This window comes from Triturus cristatus, chromosome 3_1, assembly GCF_964204655.1.
Source record: "Triturus cristatus chromosome 3_1, aTriCri1.1, whole genome shotgun sequence".
Taxonomy (NCBI): Eukaryota; Metazoa; Chordata; class Amphibia; order Caudata; family Salamandridae; genus Triturus; species Triturus cristatus.
This window is the reverse complement of record NC_140583.1, coordinates 905481018-905498316: the sequence shown is the minus strand read 5'-3', so window position 1 is coordinate 905498316 and position 17299 is coordinate 905481018. Positions and strand designations below refer to the sequence as shown.

The window sequence follows — 17299 nt, the reverse complement described above, 5'->3', positions numbered from 1 at the left end:
TGCAACTTCTCGCAGAATCTGAGGACGTTATTCGGAGTGGTGCAGAGATTGAACCCGGCGGTCAAGGCTGCAGCGGTATTTCTCGATGCCGAGAGATTTTGATTCGGGGGGGGGGGGTGGGGGGGTTCATGTTTGCAGTTCTTCGCAAGATTGGGGTTGGGGACATATTCGTGCGACTAGTGTCGGTACTATATGTATTGCCCACCGCCAGAGTTAGGATTGGTGATGTAGTCTCTCATTCATTCATTCAACATCACGGGAGGCATTTAACAGGGATGCCCGCTGTCCCCACTTTTGTATGCGATAGTGGCTGATCCATTGGCCTGTGCTATCCGTGAATATCGTACGCATACGGGTCTGGGATTCCCGGGCTACACGCTGAACGTATCTGCATATGCGGATGACACCTTGTTGTATGTTCATAAACCAGAAGTAAACCTGTTCCCTACACTGCGCGTGGTGGCACTGTTTGGCAGGCATTCGGAACTACGAATCAATTGGGATAAATCGTTCATATTCCCTCGCTCCTGACACATCATAGCTGGTATCGGAGTACCCACTATGGTGGACTACGGAGGCAGTGAGGTATTTCGGCATCAAAATCCACACAGATCCGTCTGTTGTACTCTGGGAAAATTACAGAGTGGCTACGCAGAGACTGATCGAGGATGTGGACAGGTGGATTAGGCGCCCACTGTCATCAATGGGTAGAATCGCTATAATGGTTATTTCAAACCATACCAATCCCCCTGCCACACACTTTATTCAAGCAATTGCGTTCGCAGCTAATCAGACTGGCTTGGACATGGAAACCGCCCCGGAATAGATGGGACTCACTCACCTTACCCTATGATTTGGGTGGACTGGGCGCCCCAGATTTAGAAAAGTATTATAGAGCAGTAAATAGTACATTCGCTCATTAATGAATACATGACAGCCTTTCTGTTTCTGGAAAAGAATGCGGCGGACCCGCTTACACTGCCCCAGACGCTATTCGAACCCGCCTCAAGGCACCAGCAAAACTTTGACTCATTAGCCACTACAACACAGGTGTGGCAGACATTACTACATATGCAGGCAGGGGCTTTCTTGTACTTACCAAAGACTCCACTTGTTTGTGGTTCCGATTGGGGCAGGACGTGGGAGTAAGGTGGGCATCCACAATATGGGAGATTTTTTTCAAGGATGGGGCAGTGGTTAATTGGGAGGCCCTACAAAACCCAGAGGTGCGCCAGTCGGGCACAGCTCTGTTTCACTATTTCAGGGCTAGACACACTTGGCACTCCCTACTGGGCGACAATATGTTGGAGTCGCAGGCTATGGGTATTTTCACCACTCTCATAAAAGTAAGTGAACCCTTTAAGTTGATCACTAGATTTTATACTAGCATGCAGGAGACCCATAGTGCTGAGGTGCTGAAGGTCAGACTAGAATGGCAACAGGACTTGGGTTACATTTTTGCACAGAGCTTACTGTACCCCAGAGCGACAGTTCCCATATGGGCTATCTGAGAATTCAAATTGCCACAGATGCGGGTCGGAAGAGGCGGGCTTTTGGCACCTAGCTTGGCAATGTCTTGGGATTCAATCATTCTGGGGTGTAGTATTTCAAGATCTAGGAGTGATTATCAGTGCGATTCTGGAGCCTGATCCCAAGACGGCTTTGCTAGGGTGGTGTCTGAATGTGGAGAAGGCGGTGCACCCACTACTAGCCATTGGGTTTCTTGCAAAGTGCTGAGTGGCAATCTGATGGGCGAGGGGCGCGCTACCTACGATATAAAAATGGCATGCAGATATGCTTTACTGCAACACACCTGCTGATGTATACAATGAGTTGCTCCCTCCCACGAGTAGACCCAAGAGTTGTTTGGGACCATATCAAACAGATCTCCTTAGGAGAACTGCCAGTGCAGGTTCTGAGCCTACTGGGAGTCCGAAACCTAGGAGATATAGAGATAGGCAAGGGAGGAGAGATGGGGTCACAGTGGCCCCACAAAGGGGTTGGTGCTGTGCATGGACCGGGGTGCGCCAGCTTCTCCACGTGAAAGTAGTCTGCAGATCTGTCTGGCGTTGGTCGAATTTGTTGGAAGATAGCATGAGGATGCGGGATCTGTTCCGGTGGGTGCTAATATAAATGTTATGTTCTCCAGACGCTTGCCTTGACATGTATCAGTATGTAAAAGAAATAAAAAGCCGTAAGTATTGTAACGCCTGGTCCTGATGAAATTTTTTTTGTCTGTACAATAAAACCCAATACTTTTTCCGATTTAAAAAAAAAAAAAAAAGAGGTTCACTGTTGGATACTGAATTTGACTACTGCGTTAAGGAAAAATATTGTCAACATCGTGAGATTAATGCCAATCATACATGCCCTACTAAATAATTCTTCTACATATCTTAGTGTGCATTTGGATATATTTTTTATAATCTACCAGAAGGCTTCTGTTTGATATTGTATGCGAGTGTGTAGATGTTGGTTCCGAAGAGCATAAGATAATGGATGGGTTGAAGAATTTTGAATTATTTTGTTTAAATTGAACATACTCATCCCTTTCCATTTTGTTTTCCTCCCTTTTAGGTTATAGGTTAAGTCATCAGACTTTAAATGCTATTGTAAAGCGTTACAGCAAGAATGGTCGAATCTATTTTGATGATTATGTGGCATGCTCTGTGAAGCTAAGAGCACTTACAGGTACTGTTTTCTGTTGCTAAGAGTGAATATTCCCATGCTTTCAAAGACACCACTAATGCTTATGTAGCAAAGTGTTTTTCTGACAGAACCCCACCCTGACTCCCATCTTGGTGTTCAATTATTCAGCTGTCAGTCTGGTCTCCCTCAAGGTTCCAGCAGTGCCCGTTCTATTTCTCCTACAGAGCAAGTCATCCGCCACCTTCTCGTCCCTGCTGGTTCTCCACTGCAGCTTGTTTTGTCCTTTTACATTTGCATCTCACAATTTGAGGTCTTGCTCCACATTGGAATTGCAACCTGGGTCTTCACCTCCTCTATTAAGAGGCCATTTGAGCCTCTGGTATCTTGTGAACTTGACCTTTCAACATTGTAGCAGTCAGTACCTCTGCAGGAATGATTCTTGCGCTTAAAGCTTTCACACCCAAGGATCCATTCTTACATAAGGAAACTACTGCTATGAAAAGTGCCTTTTCTGATGGATACATCTGCCAGTGGATTCCTCACCTTGTGAATATCCCCTGCGCCAGCATTCCACGGAACTTTTCTTCCCCAGCATTCCACGTCGACGTGGGCGACGTCATAATACACCGGCTCCGCTCGCGACTCCGATCGACGTCACCGGAGCCATAAGAAGCCCACGTCGGCGTGATGACGTCAGTTCCCTTTTTTCCGCGCCTTCGACGCGCAACGGTTTTTTCTCCAGTGCTACTTTGTAGTTTGGTCGTGTATCTCTATTTATTCGACTATGTCTTCGACTAGGAAGTCGGGCTTTAAGCCCTGTAGGGAGTGTGGAGGCTTGATGTCGATAACGGATCCTCACCAGAATTGTTTATGGTGCCTCTCCTCGGAACATGATATGGAGGAGTGCGGATGCTGTAGGAGCATGAACCCGAAGGCACTCAAGGAAAGGAAGACCAAGCTCTTCATGAAGAAGATTGGTGAGGAAAAAAGAGGGAGGAAGAAGGAGAGATCGAAGAGAGAGTCATCGACTTCGAGGTCGAAGAAGCGCCATAAAAAGAGTAAACATTCTAGGCGTCGATCCTCGAAGTCCAAGAAATCGAGGTCGAGGTCTGCTTCGTCACATCGACGTCGGAGTAAAGGTTTGTCTCCTTCTCCTTCACCTTCAAGGTCTCCGGAGGGTTCTCCTTCGAGGAAGCAGACTTCGAATCAGTCTCCGACGAGGTCTTCGGCTCCGTCTAAGACGTCGATTCCGGTTCGTGTGGAGTCGGATGCTTCTATGCATGAGGAGCAGGAAGAGTCGGTTCCAGTACCTGAAGATTCTGAGGCTCCAGTGGAGGATATTGCGGAGCCGGTGCCGGAGGCCCCACAAGAGGTTCCTTTGCCTCAGTTCCCGGCCCCAGGTACGGATTCGGCAAATTTCTTGAATGCTATGTATGGCATTTTTAATAGGGCGGCCTACCCATCCGGAGCACCAGCTGGTCCCGTGGGTCTGATGGCCTTTACGATGGGGGTGCCTCAGCAGTATGCTCAGGCCCCCTTTATGCCGATGGCGCCTTCTTGGCAGTTTCCGGCGCCGCCTGGGGATCCGATTCGACCTCTGAAGGTTCGGCAGGCTTCGGAGCCTCCTTCGACGCCGAGACTGGCTCCATCGACGCCGAAGCCGACTCATCGACGTCGAGGCTGACTCCATCTGCGCCGTGTCTGGCGCTGTCGACGCCTGTTCCTCTGGTTCCTCCGACGCCGCGTACGACGTCGCCGACGTCGGTTCCCCGAATCCGGTCGAGGAGGGAAGCCCAGAGGGTGTTGGAGGAAAGAAGATTTCGAGAGGTGGAAGAAGGTGAGGTTGATTCTTCTTCGGACGAATTCGAGGGCATTGAGGAAGCCAGTGGGCTGGATACGACCCCAGAGTGGGAACATACATCTGCCACGTCTTCTCCACCTCATGAGTTGGCTCCCTATCACGTAGTGATTAAGAAAGCAGCGGAGCTTCTGGATTTACAGCTGCCTTCTGTGGAGTACAAATCCAATCTGCTCACAGAGGTGTTACATTCTCCGTCTTCGACGTCGGAGCCCTTGTTGCCTTTCAATGAGGCCATATTGGAGCCGGTATTAGAGGTATGGAAGAAGCCTCTTTCTTCTCCTGCAGTATGTAGACAAGTGGCAAGAAGGTACAAGGTTGCACCAGGGGATCCTGACTTTTTATCCACTCATCCGTCCCCGGACAGTTTGGTTGTGCAGGCTTCATGCTCCAAGCATGCTTCCGGTGCCTTTCCTCAGTCTCCAGCTGACAGGGAGTCTAAAAAGGCTGATCAGGCAGCCAAGAAGACCTTTTCGACAGGAAGCATGGCGTTAAAGTCGACTAATGCTACATGCCTGCTGGGACGTTACGTGCACGCTCTAATGGATTCCATTAAGTCCTTGGCTCCTAAGTTGCCTGAAGGGGATAAGTCATCCTTCATGGAGGTTGTAGCGGACACTCAGGCGGCTGCCAGGCAAGTTATCCAGTCAGGGTTGGATACTGCGGACTCCGTGGCAAGGATCATGGGGTCTTCTGTTGCTGTAAGAAGGCAGGCTTGGCTCCGTAACTCTGGTTTCTCAGCGAATGTTCAAGCTACGCTGGTCGATCTTCCATTTGATGGTCAGAAGCTGTTTGGGGAGAAAGCGGACTCTGCCCTTCAGCGTTTTAAGGACAGCCGGTTGACTGCAAAATCCTTGGGCCTGCAAGTACTGGCAAAGGGTTCGACCTTTCGAAAATTTAGGGGTTTTGGGCGATCGTCTTTTCGCTCTTACTGGCAGCCCCAGCAGCAGCAGCAGAATCCCCTCTATAGGGGGGAGGCAAAGGGGTCGGAGAGGTTCTGGACGCAACCCCTCTTCTTCCTCCTCCTCTGCTCCCAATGAGGCCTCAGGGAAGCAGCCCTAGATTCCCCCATCCCGGATCATGTAAGACCTGTGGGGGGTCGGGTGTCCTTCTTTCTGCGGGGTTGGAAATCGGTTACAACAGACCTTTGGGTTTTGAACCTCGTGGAGACTGGGTACGCCCGTCCCTTTCGGGAGTTTCCTCCCCCTTACCCTCCTTGCCAAGGTTATTGCTCGGAAGACCATCTGCTTCTCCTGCAGAAAAGTTCTAGCCTTGCTTCAAAAGGGTGCGATGGAGGTGGTTCCAGAGCAGGAAAGGGGTCAGGGATGCTACTCCCGTTATTTCCTGATTCCCAAAAAGGACGGCAGATTGCGTCCTATACTGGACCTCCGAATCTTGAACTTTTACCTGAGACAGGAGAAATTCAAGATGCTGACCCTTGCGCAGGTTCTTCAAGCGTTGCAGCAAGGAGACTGGATGGTGTCGCTCGACTTGCAGGACGCGTACTTCCATGTCCCAATCCTGAAGTCGCACAGGAAGTATCTCCGTTTTACGGTTGGGTCGCAACACTACCAGTTTGCGGTCCTCCCGTTTGGTCTTACTACCGCACCTCGAGTCTTCACAAAGGTGATGGCAGTGGTGGCTGCTCATCTCAGGAGGTCGGGGATTCCGGTTTTTCCCTACCTGGACGACTGGCTTCTGAAGGTAGAGTCCCCAGAGATGGTGCGGCGTCATCTGCAGGTGACAACTCAGCTGTTGTTCGACTTGGGTTTTTCAATCAATGTGCCCAAATCTCACCTGGTGCCCTCTAAACGCAACCTGTTTATAGGGGCAGTACTGGACACTACTATGTGTCGAGCATTCCCTCCTCTTCAAAGGATTCTCGACATTCAGGAGATGGTCCCTTTATTCCACAGTGGAGCGGTTGTTCCAGTTCTGAAGGTCCTTCGTCTGCTCGGTCTGTTCGCTTCCTGCATGCTGTTGGTCAACCATGCACGCTGGCACATGAGGGCGCTCCAGTGGTGCCTCCGCAAGCAGTGGTATCAGCACAACGGGGATCTCAGGGAGTCGGTCAAGATCTCCGGAGAAGCTGCAGCGGATCTGTCTTGGTGGAGCGTGGGGGGCAATCTGTCTCAAGGAAAGCCCTTCCATCTACCTCCATCGGTGGCCACAGTGATAACGGATGCATCCACTTTAGGGTGGGGTGCGCATCTGGGGGATCTGGAGATCAAAGGACTTTGGTCTCCAGAGGAAAGGTTGCTTCACATCAACCTTCTGGAATTGCGGGCGATTCGTTTGGCGCTCAAGGCCTTCCTCCCTTCCCTTCGCGGTCCGTCTGTTCTAGTCCTGACGGACAACACGACCGCGATGTGGTATATAAACAAACAGGGAGGAGTGGGGTCTCTTTGTCTCTGCAGAGAGGCCCTGCGTCTATGGTCCTGGGCTCAGGACCATCGGATTTGTCTGATGGCAAATCATCTGGCCGGGGTGCTGAACGTGCGTGCGGACAGTCTCAGTCGGCAGTTCTCCGCCGACCACGAGTGGAGGCTCCATCCGGAGGTAGTTCGTCACGTCTTTCAGACGTGGGGAATCCCTCGGGTGGACCTGTTTGCCACCTGCGAGAACGCGCACTGCCCGTCATTCTGCAGTCTCCAGTATTCGATGCAGGGGGCGTTGGGGGACGCGTTTCAGTTGAATTGGGGATCTAAACTCCTTTACGCGTTTCCACCCATACCCTTGATTCCTCGGGTTCTGAGGAAGATTCGCCAAGACCGGGCCCAAGTCATATTGATCGCCCCAGATTGGCCAAGAAGGGTGTGGTACACAGATCTTCTCCACCTCTCCTCGTGCCCTCCGCTCTGTCTCCCTCTGAGGGCAGACCTCCTCTCGCAGTCAGAGGGGCAGGTTCTACACCCCCACCTCCAGAGCTTACACCTTCATGCCTGGAGATTGAACGGGGCAACCTGAGTTCATTCTCTCTCCCACCTGATGTGGTGGATGTTATTTTATCGGCCAGGCGACACTCCACCGAGTCAGTTTACTCCTACAGGTGGTCTAAATTTGTAAAATGGTGTGGAGAGAGGTCCGTTGACCCTTTAAAAGCCCATCTTTCTGATGTGCTCCAGTTTGCTCTTTCCTTGGCTCAACAGGGCTGTGCTGTGGCCACGGTCAAGGGATATCTTTCGGCCTTATCGGCTTTTCTATGCCTTCCTGATCAACCTTCACTGTTTAAATCTCCGGTTGTTCTGAGGTTCATCAAGGGACTTACAAACATGTTTCCTCCCACTCCATTTGTAATGCCTCAGTGGGACCATAATCTTGTTTTATCCTTTCTAATGGGGTCCCCTTTTGAGCCTCTTCATACTTGTCCTTTGAGGCTGTTATCATTTAAGGTGGTTTTTCTTGTGGCCATAACCTCGGCAAGGAGGGTAAGTGAGCTTCAAGCTCTTAGTTCCAAACCTCCTTTCCTTACTTTGCATGCTGAAAGGATGGTTCTCAGGACCAGGGCTGCTTTCCTGCCAAAGGTAGTCACTCCGTTTCATTTGGGGCAGTCCATTACTCTCCCTGTTTTCTACCCTCCTCCTCACCCTTCCAAAGAGGAGGAAAGACTCCATCGTTTGGACCCGAAGAGGGCTGTTAGTTTTTATCTGGATAGAACCAAGGACTTTCGCCTTGATGACCAGCTCTTTATTGGCTACATTGGTCGTTCTAAGGGGAAGGCGGTGCACAAGTGCACGCTGTCAAGATTGATAATTCTGACCATCAAGATCTGCTACGCCCTGGCTGGTAAGACTCCTCCTGATGGTATTAGAGCGCATTCAACTAGAGCTAAAGCCTCTACATCTGCTTTGGCCCGGGGTGTTCCTGTGGCAGATATTTGTAAAGCCGCGACTTGGGCCTCCCTCCATACTTTCGCAAAGCATTATTGCTTGGACTCTGAGATGAGGAGGGAGGGCCACTTCGCGCGCTCTGTTTTACAGGACTTTCTGGTATAGGAAGGTGGACACCCTCCTCCAGCAGTCCCCACTCCTGTGGGAATCTATTCACAAGGTAAGGAATCCACTGGCAGATGTATCCATCAGAAGAACAAGTTCCTTACCTTCGGTTACGCTTTTTCTGGTGGATACAGTATCTGCCTGTGGATTCCTCACTGACCCACCCGCCTCCCCGTTGTCCACCTTTGTATACCATGAAATAGGTCTTGTTGTTTTGCTTTTATGCTTTGTTGTGCAATTTTAGGAAATGCTTGTTTATTTAGCATTCTTTTCCTTTGTATGCTATGCATATGTGTTGGTGTATTGTATGCTGTGTATACTTTGAGTCTGTCGTTAGTCCACCTGTTCGCCTCGAAGGCACGGGGAAAAAATGGGTGGAACTGACGTCATCACGCCGACGTGGGCTTCTTATGGCTCCGGTGATGTCGATCGGAGTCGCGAGCGGAGCCAGTGTATTATGACGTCGCCCACGTCGACGTGGAATGCTGGGGAAGAAATGTTCCGTGGAATGCTGGCGCAGGGGATATTCACAAGGTGAGGAATCCACAGGCAGATACTGTATCCACCAGAAAAAGCGTTACCGAAGGTAAGTAACTTGTTCTTTTGTTCTTAATGTGTTGATAAAATTCCATGTTAGAGGTAGTAACTCTTCCATAGCTGTGAAAACTATAAGCATTTGGGATCTTTACAGGACCCGAAGTGTTGGTGATCCTTTACTTGGCTATTATTCCTAGGTGATTAGGCTGTGCATATTCAAACCTTAAAACAAAAGAATTCAGCTATGTCGAACACTTAATTCCATTCCGCAAGATCAAAGGCAGCACAAGTGGCATTCTAGAGTCAAAATCTCATTACATGCATTATTAAGGTAGCTTCTTGAGCCACCGTTCTTGCTTTTTGTAAGCATAACTGATCGAAAGATTCTTCATTCAAAGGTGCATCTCTGGGCCAGTATGTCCATTTAACCGTGTTTCCCATCTCTCATTCTTATTTTCAGCAATGTAATTCCTACTTATTGTTGCAATAATGTATTGTAAGAGATTTGGTGTAAAACAAATTGGGAGGAGATGGGACAAAGTGGCTAGAGATGCCAACTTTGGGGCCCAGTATTTGTGTAGTTCCTCACTTGAGGTACATGATCCTGTAGATTTTCTACCAACCCCTTGCAGTGTGCAGCTCTCCTTTGCTCCCTAGCTAGGTTTGTGCTTTATAAATAACAATATATACATACATTCAGCAATTGCACACTTACTTCTGCATGGCTATCTATGCTTCATAATGTTAGTTAAGGATGAAGGAGAGGCTCATTTATTGCATCAAGTGTCAGAAAGATTCCCTACATAGAGCAGCTAATAGCTTCCATTCATATACATCCCAAGCCTTTTTAGAGGTAGATTCTAACTGACAGTAGCTTGAATAATCAACTCTCATGGAGCTGTGTGATCCCCATTTGTACAAGCAGAGGAAATCTATTGATATCCTACCATAGTTTCTCATGTGGCTAAGAATGCATAATTGTAAGGTCCTGTATGGTGAGGCAGTGATTTTATGCCCTTCAGCTGGGACCTGCCTCTAGCTTGACAACTGCCCTCCTCCTTACTTAGCAGTGATGTCATCTGATATGGCTACTGCATTGCCCAGTCTGAAATCTCACCAGTACATCTGGTTGAAGGGATGTTGCTGAAGATCTTTGGATGTCAAGGCCACCCACTGAAACCACTATCTGCCTTGTAGCTGCTGTAGGCAGGACTGTTTATATTGAAGCATCTATGTTTGTGGCTGAATAGTAGGGTCTGTGATCCAGGGTATACATTGAGCCAAGACTAGCAGTAGCTGTTCAGACTCCAGTGTCTTCAGTATTCCCTTCCCATAGTTGAAATACCCCACTCTGAGTGACCCTGTACTGTTCACTAAATGTTATTTAGCTGTTTTGTGTGCCAGCAGTCATGGCTTCCGAGGAGACAGCCACGCTATCTTCCAGGTTAGTTTACTTTTTACATTTTGTTTTTAGTAAATTACATGTACTTTTGCTGCTGTTTTTTTAAAGAAAATACCATGTCTGACTTTGTGTGTGTGCGTATGGTATTATTTGCTTCACTTTATGGTAGACTGATTTTTCTTGGCATCCCAAATCATCTGTGTAAATCAAAAGGGATGTGTGCTCAAATTTCTAGATCATGAAAAAGTCCTAATCTAGCAATACCACCATTCACTTAATCATTACTTGCTTGGTGTGTCTTTTTAACATTAATTATTTTTAAGATTTTGGCACACTAGTTCCACTTGGAGAAACGATTGCCATATATTTCCCCTCAAGAAATTGACCCCACCCTAGGATCCATAACCTATTCTTGCATGTCTAGAAGATATGCATCCCACTGCCATAAGCTAAGCAAATCCACCATAGTTTATTAAAATTCTACCATCACTAAAAGTACATAATTATTGTCCCAAGACGCACCTAGAAAGAAGATCGGATTGCCATAGAGCAGGATAGACCGGAATGTCCTCTCCGTGAAATGGCTGTGCACTCCTGATTGTGGGCATGGCTATGACTCATGAGTCTAGAGATTGATTCTACTTCCCCCAGCAACAGCAACAAATAACATTATTCGATCTAGATCAACATGTATGGTTTACGCATGCTGTCTTGTGGTTAGAAAATTAATTTTCATAGCCAAAACCAGCTTGCAATGGTATATATCCTTTCAGTAAGCTAAAAAATACTAGTGTAAGCAGCATGTTTCTGAATTTGATTCACAGTACTTTGGTAATATTGAATTTGACCTTGCTGTGCAGTAATACATGTTTTGAGTATGTGCTAAATAGTATGCGTTCTCTAAATAAAGTATTATTGGGCCACATTTATTTTCACAGATATTACATAGCAGCTGGAAGTTAATAAATATTTAGATTTACTTTGTGTAACATTGAAATTAACTTGGGCATTCTCAACTAGACTTACTGTGCCATGAGGATCCCTGTTTATTGCCACTTATTTGGTACATTTAGCTGTAGATGGTGAATAAAACACCCCTCCCCATCAAGCTAATGCCACAGATGAGTTTTCTTTCAGAAGGTATAGCATTTATGTATTCGTGTTGTATACATGTGTATTAAAAGATTTTATTTTTCTTTTGTTCCCAAAGATGTCTTGCGACGAAGAGATAACATGCAGCAAGGATTTGTTAATTTTGCATATGACGATGTAAGTAAACCCATATAGAACATGGTGGAAGGATAATGTGTCCACAGTTTAACAGATCCGTTACATGTGTAGGGTTCTAAAGAAATTCTTAGACATTAGTCAATGTTTTGAGTTAATTTCAATATGGCAAAAGCAGCATAGCATTATGTTCTAGGCATATGGGCTGCAGATCACACACTAGTGCATAGATCGGCATCTGGTGGTGGGCCCGGATGATTATACTTTGTTGTCCTGGAAGAGTCTTTGTATGGTAGATGATGACTCCTCTGGAGTATAGTGCGCATGGGCATCGACTCCATCTTCAGATAGTTTTTTTCCGCCATCGGGCTCGGATGTGTATGTCGCTTCCGCTCAGTTTCATTACCGATCTCATTTCGACGCGCATTCCTTGATTCCTACCATCGGTATTGTTTTCGATCGAGACTGCCTTATACACACGTCTCGAACAACCTTCACTTCTCGATTCTGGTGATCGTCGAGGGCCGTCTGGCCCAACTGCGCCATTGGGCCATCGGCTCATGGAAAGAACACCATTCAAGAAGTGCCCTAAGTGTGGACACAAATACCCCCACACTGATCTACATGAGGTGTGCACTCTGTGCTTGTCCCCAGTGCACGAAAGTCGAGATTGCCAGGCCTGTGCTTTTGTTCCAGTCGAAAAAGACAATCGGAGACAGTCTACCTCGGAGAGTCATGGCACAATCTTATTCGGCACCAGACACTCTCATCGAGTTGACTCCAGTCCAACCGGAGTCCGAAGAAGAACAGCAGGAAGACATCATAGTTTCTGAAGCAGAGGATTCAGCTTCTGGAGCAGACAGAAGATGACAATCCCATTCCAGCTGGTCAGCGGTTCGGAAGTACACACATCGACCCTCTTGAACCCCCCACACCTGGTGAGGCTTCGGTTCCACCTCCATCTTCGGGCCCAGTTGCACACCGATCACAAACTTCCAATACCCCGCCTTCAGGCCCGGCAACAGACTGTCACTGGGGGGTGAATGTTTTGCCTATGTGCAACATTCCGTCCATCATCTTGTGTGTCCGGCAACAGACTTCCAAAAAGCCTCTAGGCGACTCAGGCTCGAGTCAGCCTCCAGTAAGTCCCGATAAACAGAAGGTTCTCAACCCGAAAGTGAAACCTATACAAACTCCGGCACCGAAGCAAACTTCGGCACCTAAAACGGTTGAACCGAAACACGCTTCGGAACCAACCACTCTGGATCCAAAACAAATCTCCGATCCGAAAAAAACTTCCGACCACAAGTCTTCGGAACCAAAACCACAATCAACTCCTAAGACTGTACTAAACATTGCTAAACCCAGCAAACAGCTCGATCCCAAACATGACAAGCCGGTTCCGAGAAAGAAAGGTTTCTCCCATAGAGCTTTTCCATCCAGATCCAAAGCAAAGACTCTTCTTATTCACCCAAAGACTGGACATATCATCACTACACCTGCTAAAAGTAAACTGGAACCTCCTTCCACAGTCCCTCTCAAAAAGCATGCTCCAACTTCTCCCATAAGAGTACCTTCACCACTTCCAGAAGTGCCAGACCCTTACATTTCCCTCACACACTCACCACTCATCCCACACAGCCCTGCACCAGCAGATGAGGATGATAATTCTGGGGGGGGGGCCCGAAGATGAGCAACCATTAGATGATATTACCGGCCTATCAAATGATCCTTGGGAAGACTACAATGCACCAGATGCCCCAGATCTACCCCAAGATGACTCATACCCTTCTAGGCCATCTCCTCCATATGACAACATAGGGTTCACAAAACTCATTCACAGGCCAGCAGCCTTTCATGGGGTCGATCTCCATACTGGTCCAGTGGATGACGACTTCCTTATGGACACATTATTACCCTCTCATAAAAACAACCATCTTACCAATGCTTAAAGGGGTTATAAAACACGCACCAGACGTATTTAAAGATCCCGTCAGGGCCAGGGTAATTAATCCCAGGTTGGAAAAAAAGTACAAATCCGCTCCAACTGACCCAGCCTATATCAAGGGCCAACTACCATTAGACTCTTTAGTGGTCTCCAACCCACAAAAAAGAGCTAACTCTCAGACAACAGGGGACGCTCCACCCCCTGATAAAGAATCCAAACTCTTGGATGCTTCAGGCAAACATATGACATCTCAAGCAGCCAACGTCTGGAGAATCTCCAACACCCAAGCTCTGTTGGCAAGATACGATGGGGCTCACTACGATGAGCTTGAAACCCTTCTACAACATCTACCAGACAAATACAAGACCAGGGCTACTGATTTGATACAGGAAGGGAAGGTGATTACTAACACTTCATCCGTTGCTCTCTAGATGCTGCTGACACTGCCTCAAGGGCAATAAATACCGGCATATTTTTACGCTGGAATGCATGGATGCGTATTTATGGTTTGAAACCAGTATTCTCAATCAACCCTTTGACCAACAACACCTGTTGATACCTCTCGAACAAATGAACAAGCATTTGCAATGCAATAGGTCTTGCATTTACGTGAGTTTGAACTAATGGCATTGTAAATGACCATACCTTTTATTTACGTTTTTGTTTTTTAAAACTTAAAAGGCATTGTCATTTACAATGCTAATAGCTTAAACTCTCACAAAATCGACTTATTGCACTCATGAGAGGTGTTGAGGCATGTGACATCAAACAGAGGGGGAGACGTAAGACGGGTCGTTTTTAGGCGATGGCATGTGACAATCAACATCAAAGTAATCAGAGGGGGCGTATACAAGAGCAGTCTAGTGAGAAACATTAGCCCAGCCCTCAAAGTGGGACATTGTGAGCTATCACTCATTAGAGCTACTCTGTAAACAATGTGCTTTATCGCTGCTGCAAGTGTGTGCTGTCATAGGCACCAGTTTACAAGAGCCCTCGTAAGTGGAACATCCTGTGCAGCTTATGAAGTAGATGTGGCAGAGCCACGGAAAGCTCAAGACCGAGACCAAGCTTTCCAGTGACTTCTGCCAGCAAAGCCACGCTTTAACCTCAAGCAGCAGCAATTGAAGACCTCAGTCTACCGGTCTGTCGAAACACCCCGCCCCTTTAACAGGATATTTCAATCCAGCACACACATAACAAAAACAATTATAGGAAACAGTTCAGCTGGAAGCCAACTTAACCCATTCCCTGAGAACGCTCTGCGGACACAGGAGGCAGCTACTACCTTTCTCAGTGCGGCTGAAATAATTCTTAAAAGAGAACAAACATCCGCCACCAGGGTTTCTGTAACCAGTCAGTCCACCCACAGCAACTATAAATGGCAGCCTTCTACCCGACTCAGAGAAGGGATTGGAGCTGTGAGTGGATGGACGCCAGGAAAGCTGTGTGATTGGGTATGGAAGGCAAGTGTTAAGATCCTCTCTGTATTTGCCCAGGCGTTCACACCTTCGGATTTGTGTGGTGTGGATAGGTTTCGCAGTTATTGTATGCAGCTGATGCGAGTGGCGTTGCGGTCTGTTGTACGCCTTCCGCCTATACCACTTCTGCCCAGAGTGCTGAAGATCAGGCGCGACCGGGCCAAAGTCATCCTTGTGACTCCGGATTGGGTACGAAGATACTGGTATCCCGAGCTACTCAGTCTGTCAATCGATCCCCCGATTCGACTGCCTCTTCAGGAGGACCTTCTGTCGCAGCAGCAGGGGACGGTCCTCCACCCGAACCTGTCCAGCCTCCACCTCCATGCGTAGAGATTGAGCGGTGGCAGTTGATGCCATTTGACTTGCCTCCTGAAGTCTGTGATGTCATTCTGGCAGCCAGGCCTCCCTCCACTAAAACGGTATACGCCCTAGGTGGAACAAATTTGTGGCATGGTGCACAGCAAAGGCTGTGGATCCCCTTTCCGCCCCTCTTTCTGAGGTTCTCCTCTTTCTCCTTTCCCTGGCCCAGCTGGGCTCTGCTCTGGGCACCATCAAGGATATCTTTCAGCTGTTTCAGCCTTCTTGAGGCTTCCTGATCAGCGTTCTCTTTTCAAGTTCCCTGTTGTCAATAGATTCTTGAAAGGCATCACGCACATGTTTCCTCCAGTTCCTTTCGTGATGCCTCAGTGGGACTTGAATCTGGTCCCTATTTTCCTGATGTGCGCTCCCTTTGAGCCACTTCATAATTGCCCTCTCCATCTTCTGACTCTTAAACCCGCTTTCCTGGTTGCCATCACCTCTGCCAGAAGAGTGATTGAGCTCCAGGCTCTTTCATCTAAACCTACTTTCCTTTCTTTCCATCCGGACAAGATTGTTCTGAGGACTCGTCCTTCTTTTCTTTCTAAGGTGGTTACTGCCTTTCACATCGCGCAGTCCATTACCTTGCCCACCTTCTTTCTGCCTCCGCATCCCTCGAAAGAGGAAGAGAGGCTCCACCGTCTGGGCTCAAAACGTGCGCACTCCTTTTATCTGGACCGCACAAAACAGTTCCGGGTGGACGACCAACTCTTTGTTGGCTACGTGGGCGCTAAGAAGGGACGGGCGGTGCACAAACGAACCATCTCTCGGTGGGTCGTTTTGTGCATTAAGGTTTGTTATTTCTTGACTAAAAAGGATCCTCCTGTAGGGCTGCGCGCCCATTCCACTCAGGCCACAGCAGCTACTACTGCCCTGGGACAGGGAGTCCCTCTGCAGGACATTTGTCAGGCAGCTACGTGGGCCTTGCTGCACACGTTTGCCAAGCATTACTGCCTGGACAGCCTAGTCCGGAGAGATGGCTTCTTGGCCGTTCCGTTCTCCAGGACTTCCTGGTGTGATCTTGGTTCGCAGACCCACCACCGGGGTTGGTATTGCTGGGGTATCTATTCTAAGGTAAGAAATCTAACGCGTTTCTTTCAGATGCACAAGTTACTTACCTTCGGTATCGATATATCTGTAAGAAACATTAGTTAGTTAGGTTCCTTACCGCCCCACCCATCCTCCCCGTTCTGCGAACCGATATCTAGGGTTAAGGTCATCCCTTTCAGGGCCCTAGTTTCATGGCACCAGTGTTGGTTTCTTGCATGGCTCTGCGTTCCTGGCGCGAAAAGCTATGTACAGAACTGATGTCAGCTCGCGAGGGCGGCGTCTTAAGTACTCCGTCATCCCGGCGATCACGATGACGGACATGGAGCCGCAGACGACGCCTACCGACGCGCAGGGGTACTGCTGACGAAAAATCTCTCCGGATCTAGCCTGACGCCTGGGGATATTCTAAGGTATGAATCTAACTAACTAATGTTTCTTACAGATATATCGTTACCGAAGGTAAGTAACTTGTGCAATAGAACCAGTTCAACTACACCATCAAAACACAGGGGTTTATCTCCTGCTTCCCAAAAAAGACTGCAACCTCAGACCTATACTGGACCTGAGACCCCTGAACCTTTACATACAGTCAGACCACTTCCATATGGTCACATTACAGCAGGTCCTTCCTCTGCTAAAGCAAGGCGATTTCCTTGCTACCCTAAATCTCAAGGAAGCCTACTTTCACATTCACCAAGCTCACAGAAAGTACCTTCGGTTTGTAGTGGAAGGTCCGCATTACCAATTCAAAGTCCTCCCCTTCGGAGTCACTACAGCCCCCCGAGTCTTCACAAAGTG

At 48.1% G+C, this 17299-nt stretch overlaps 1 protein-coding gene across 1 annotated transcript in view; it reads left to right on the top strand.

Moving 5' to 3' along the window:
• Positions 1-17299, top strand: part of GCA (grancalcin) — a 121045-nt gene that overhangs the window by 77224 nt on the left and 26522 nt on the right. Inside the window, exons 6-7 of the mRNA XM_085645422.1 lie at positions 2578-2691; positions 11652-11710. Coding sequence (XP_085501548.1) covers positions 2578-2691; positions 11652-11710 — 173 coding nt within the window. The remainder of the gene's footprint in view (positions 1-2577; positions 2692-11651; positions 11711-17299) is intronic.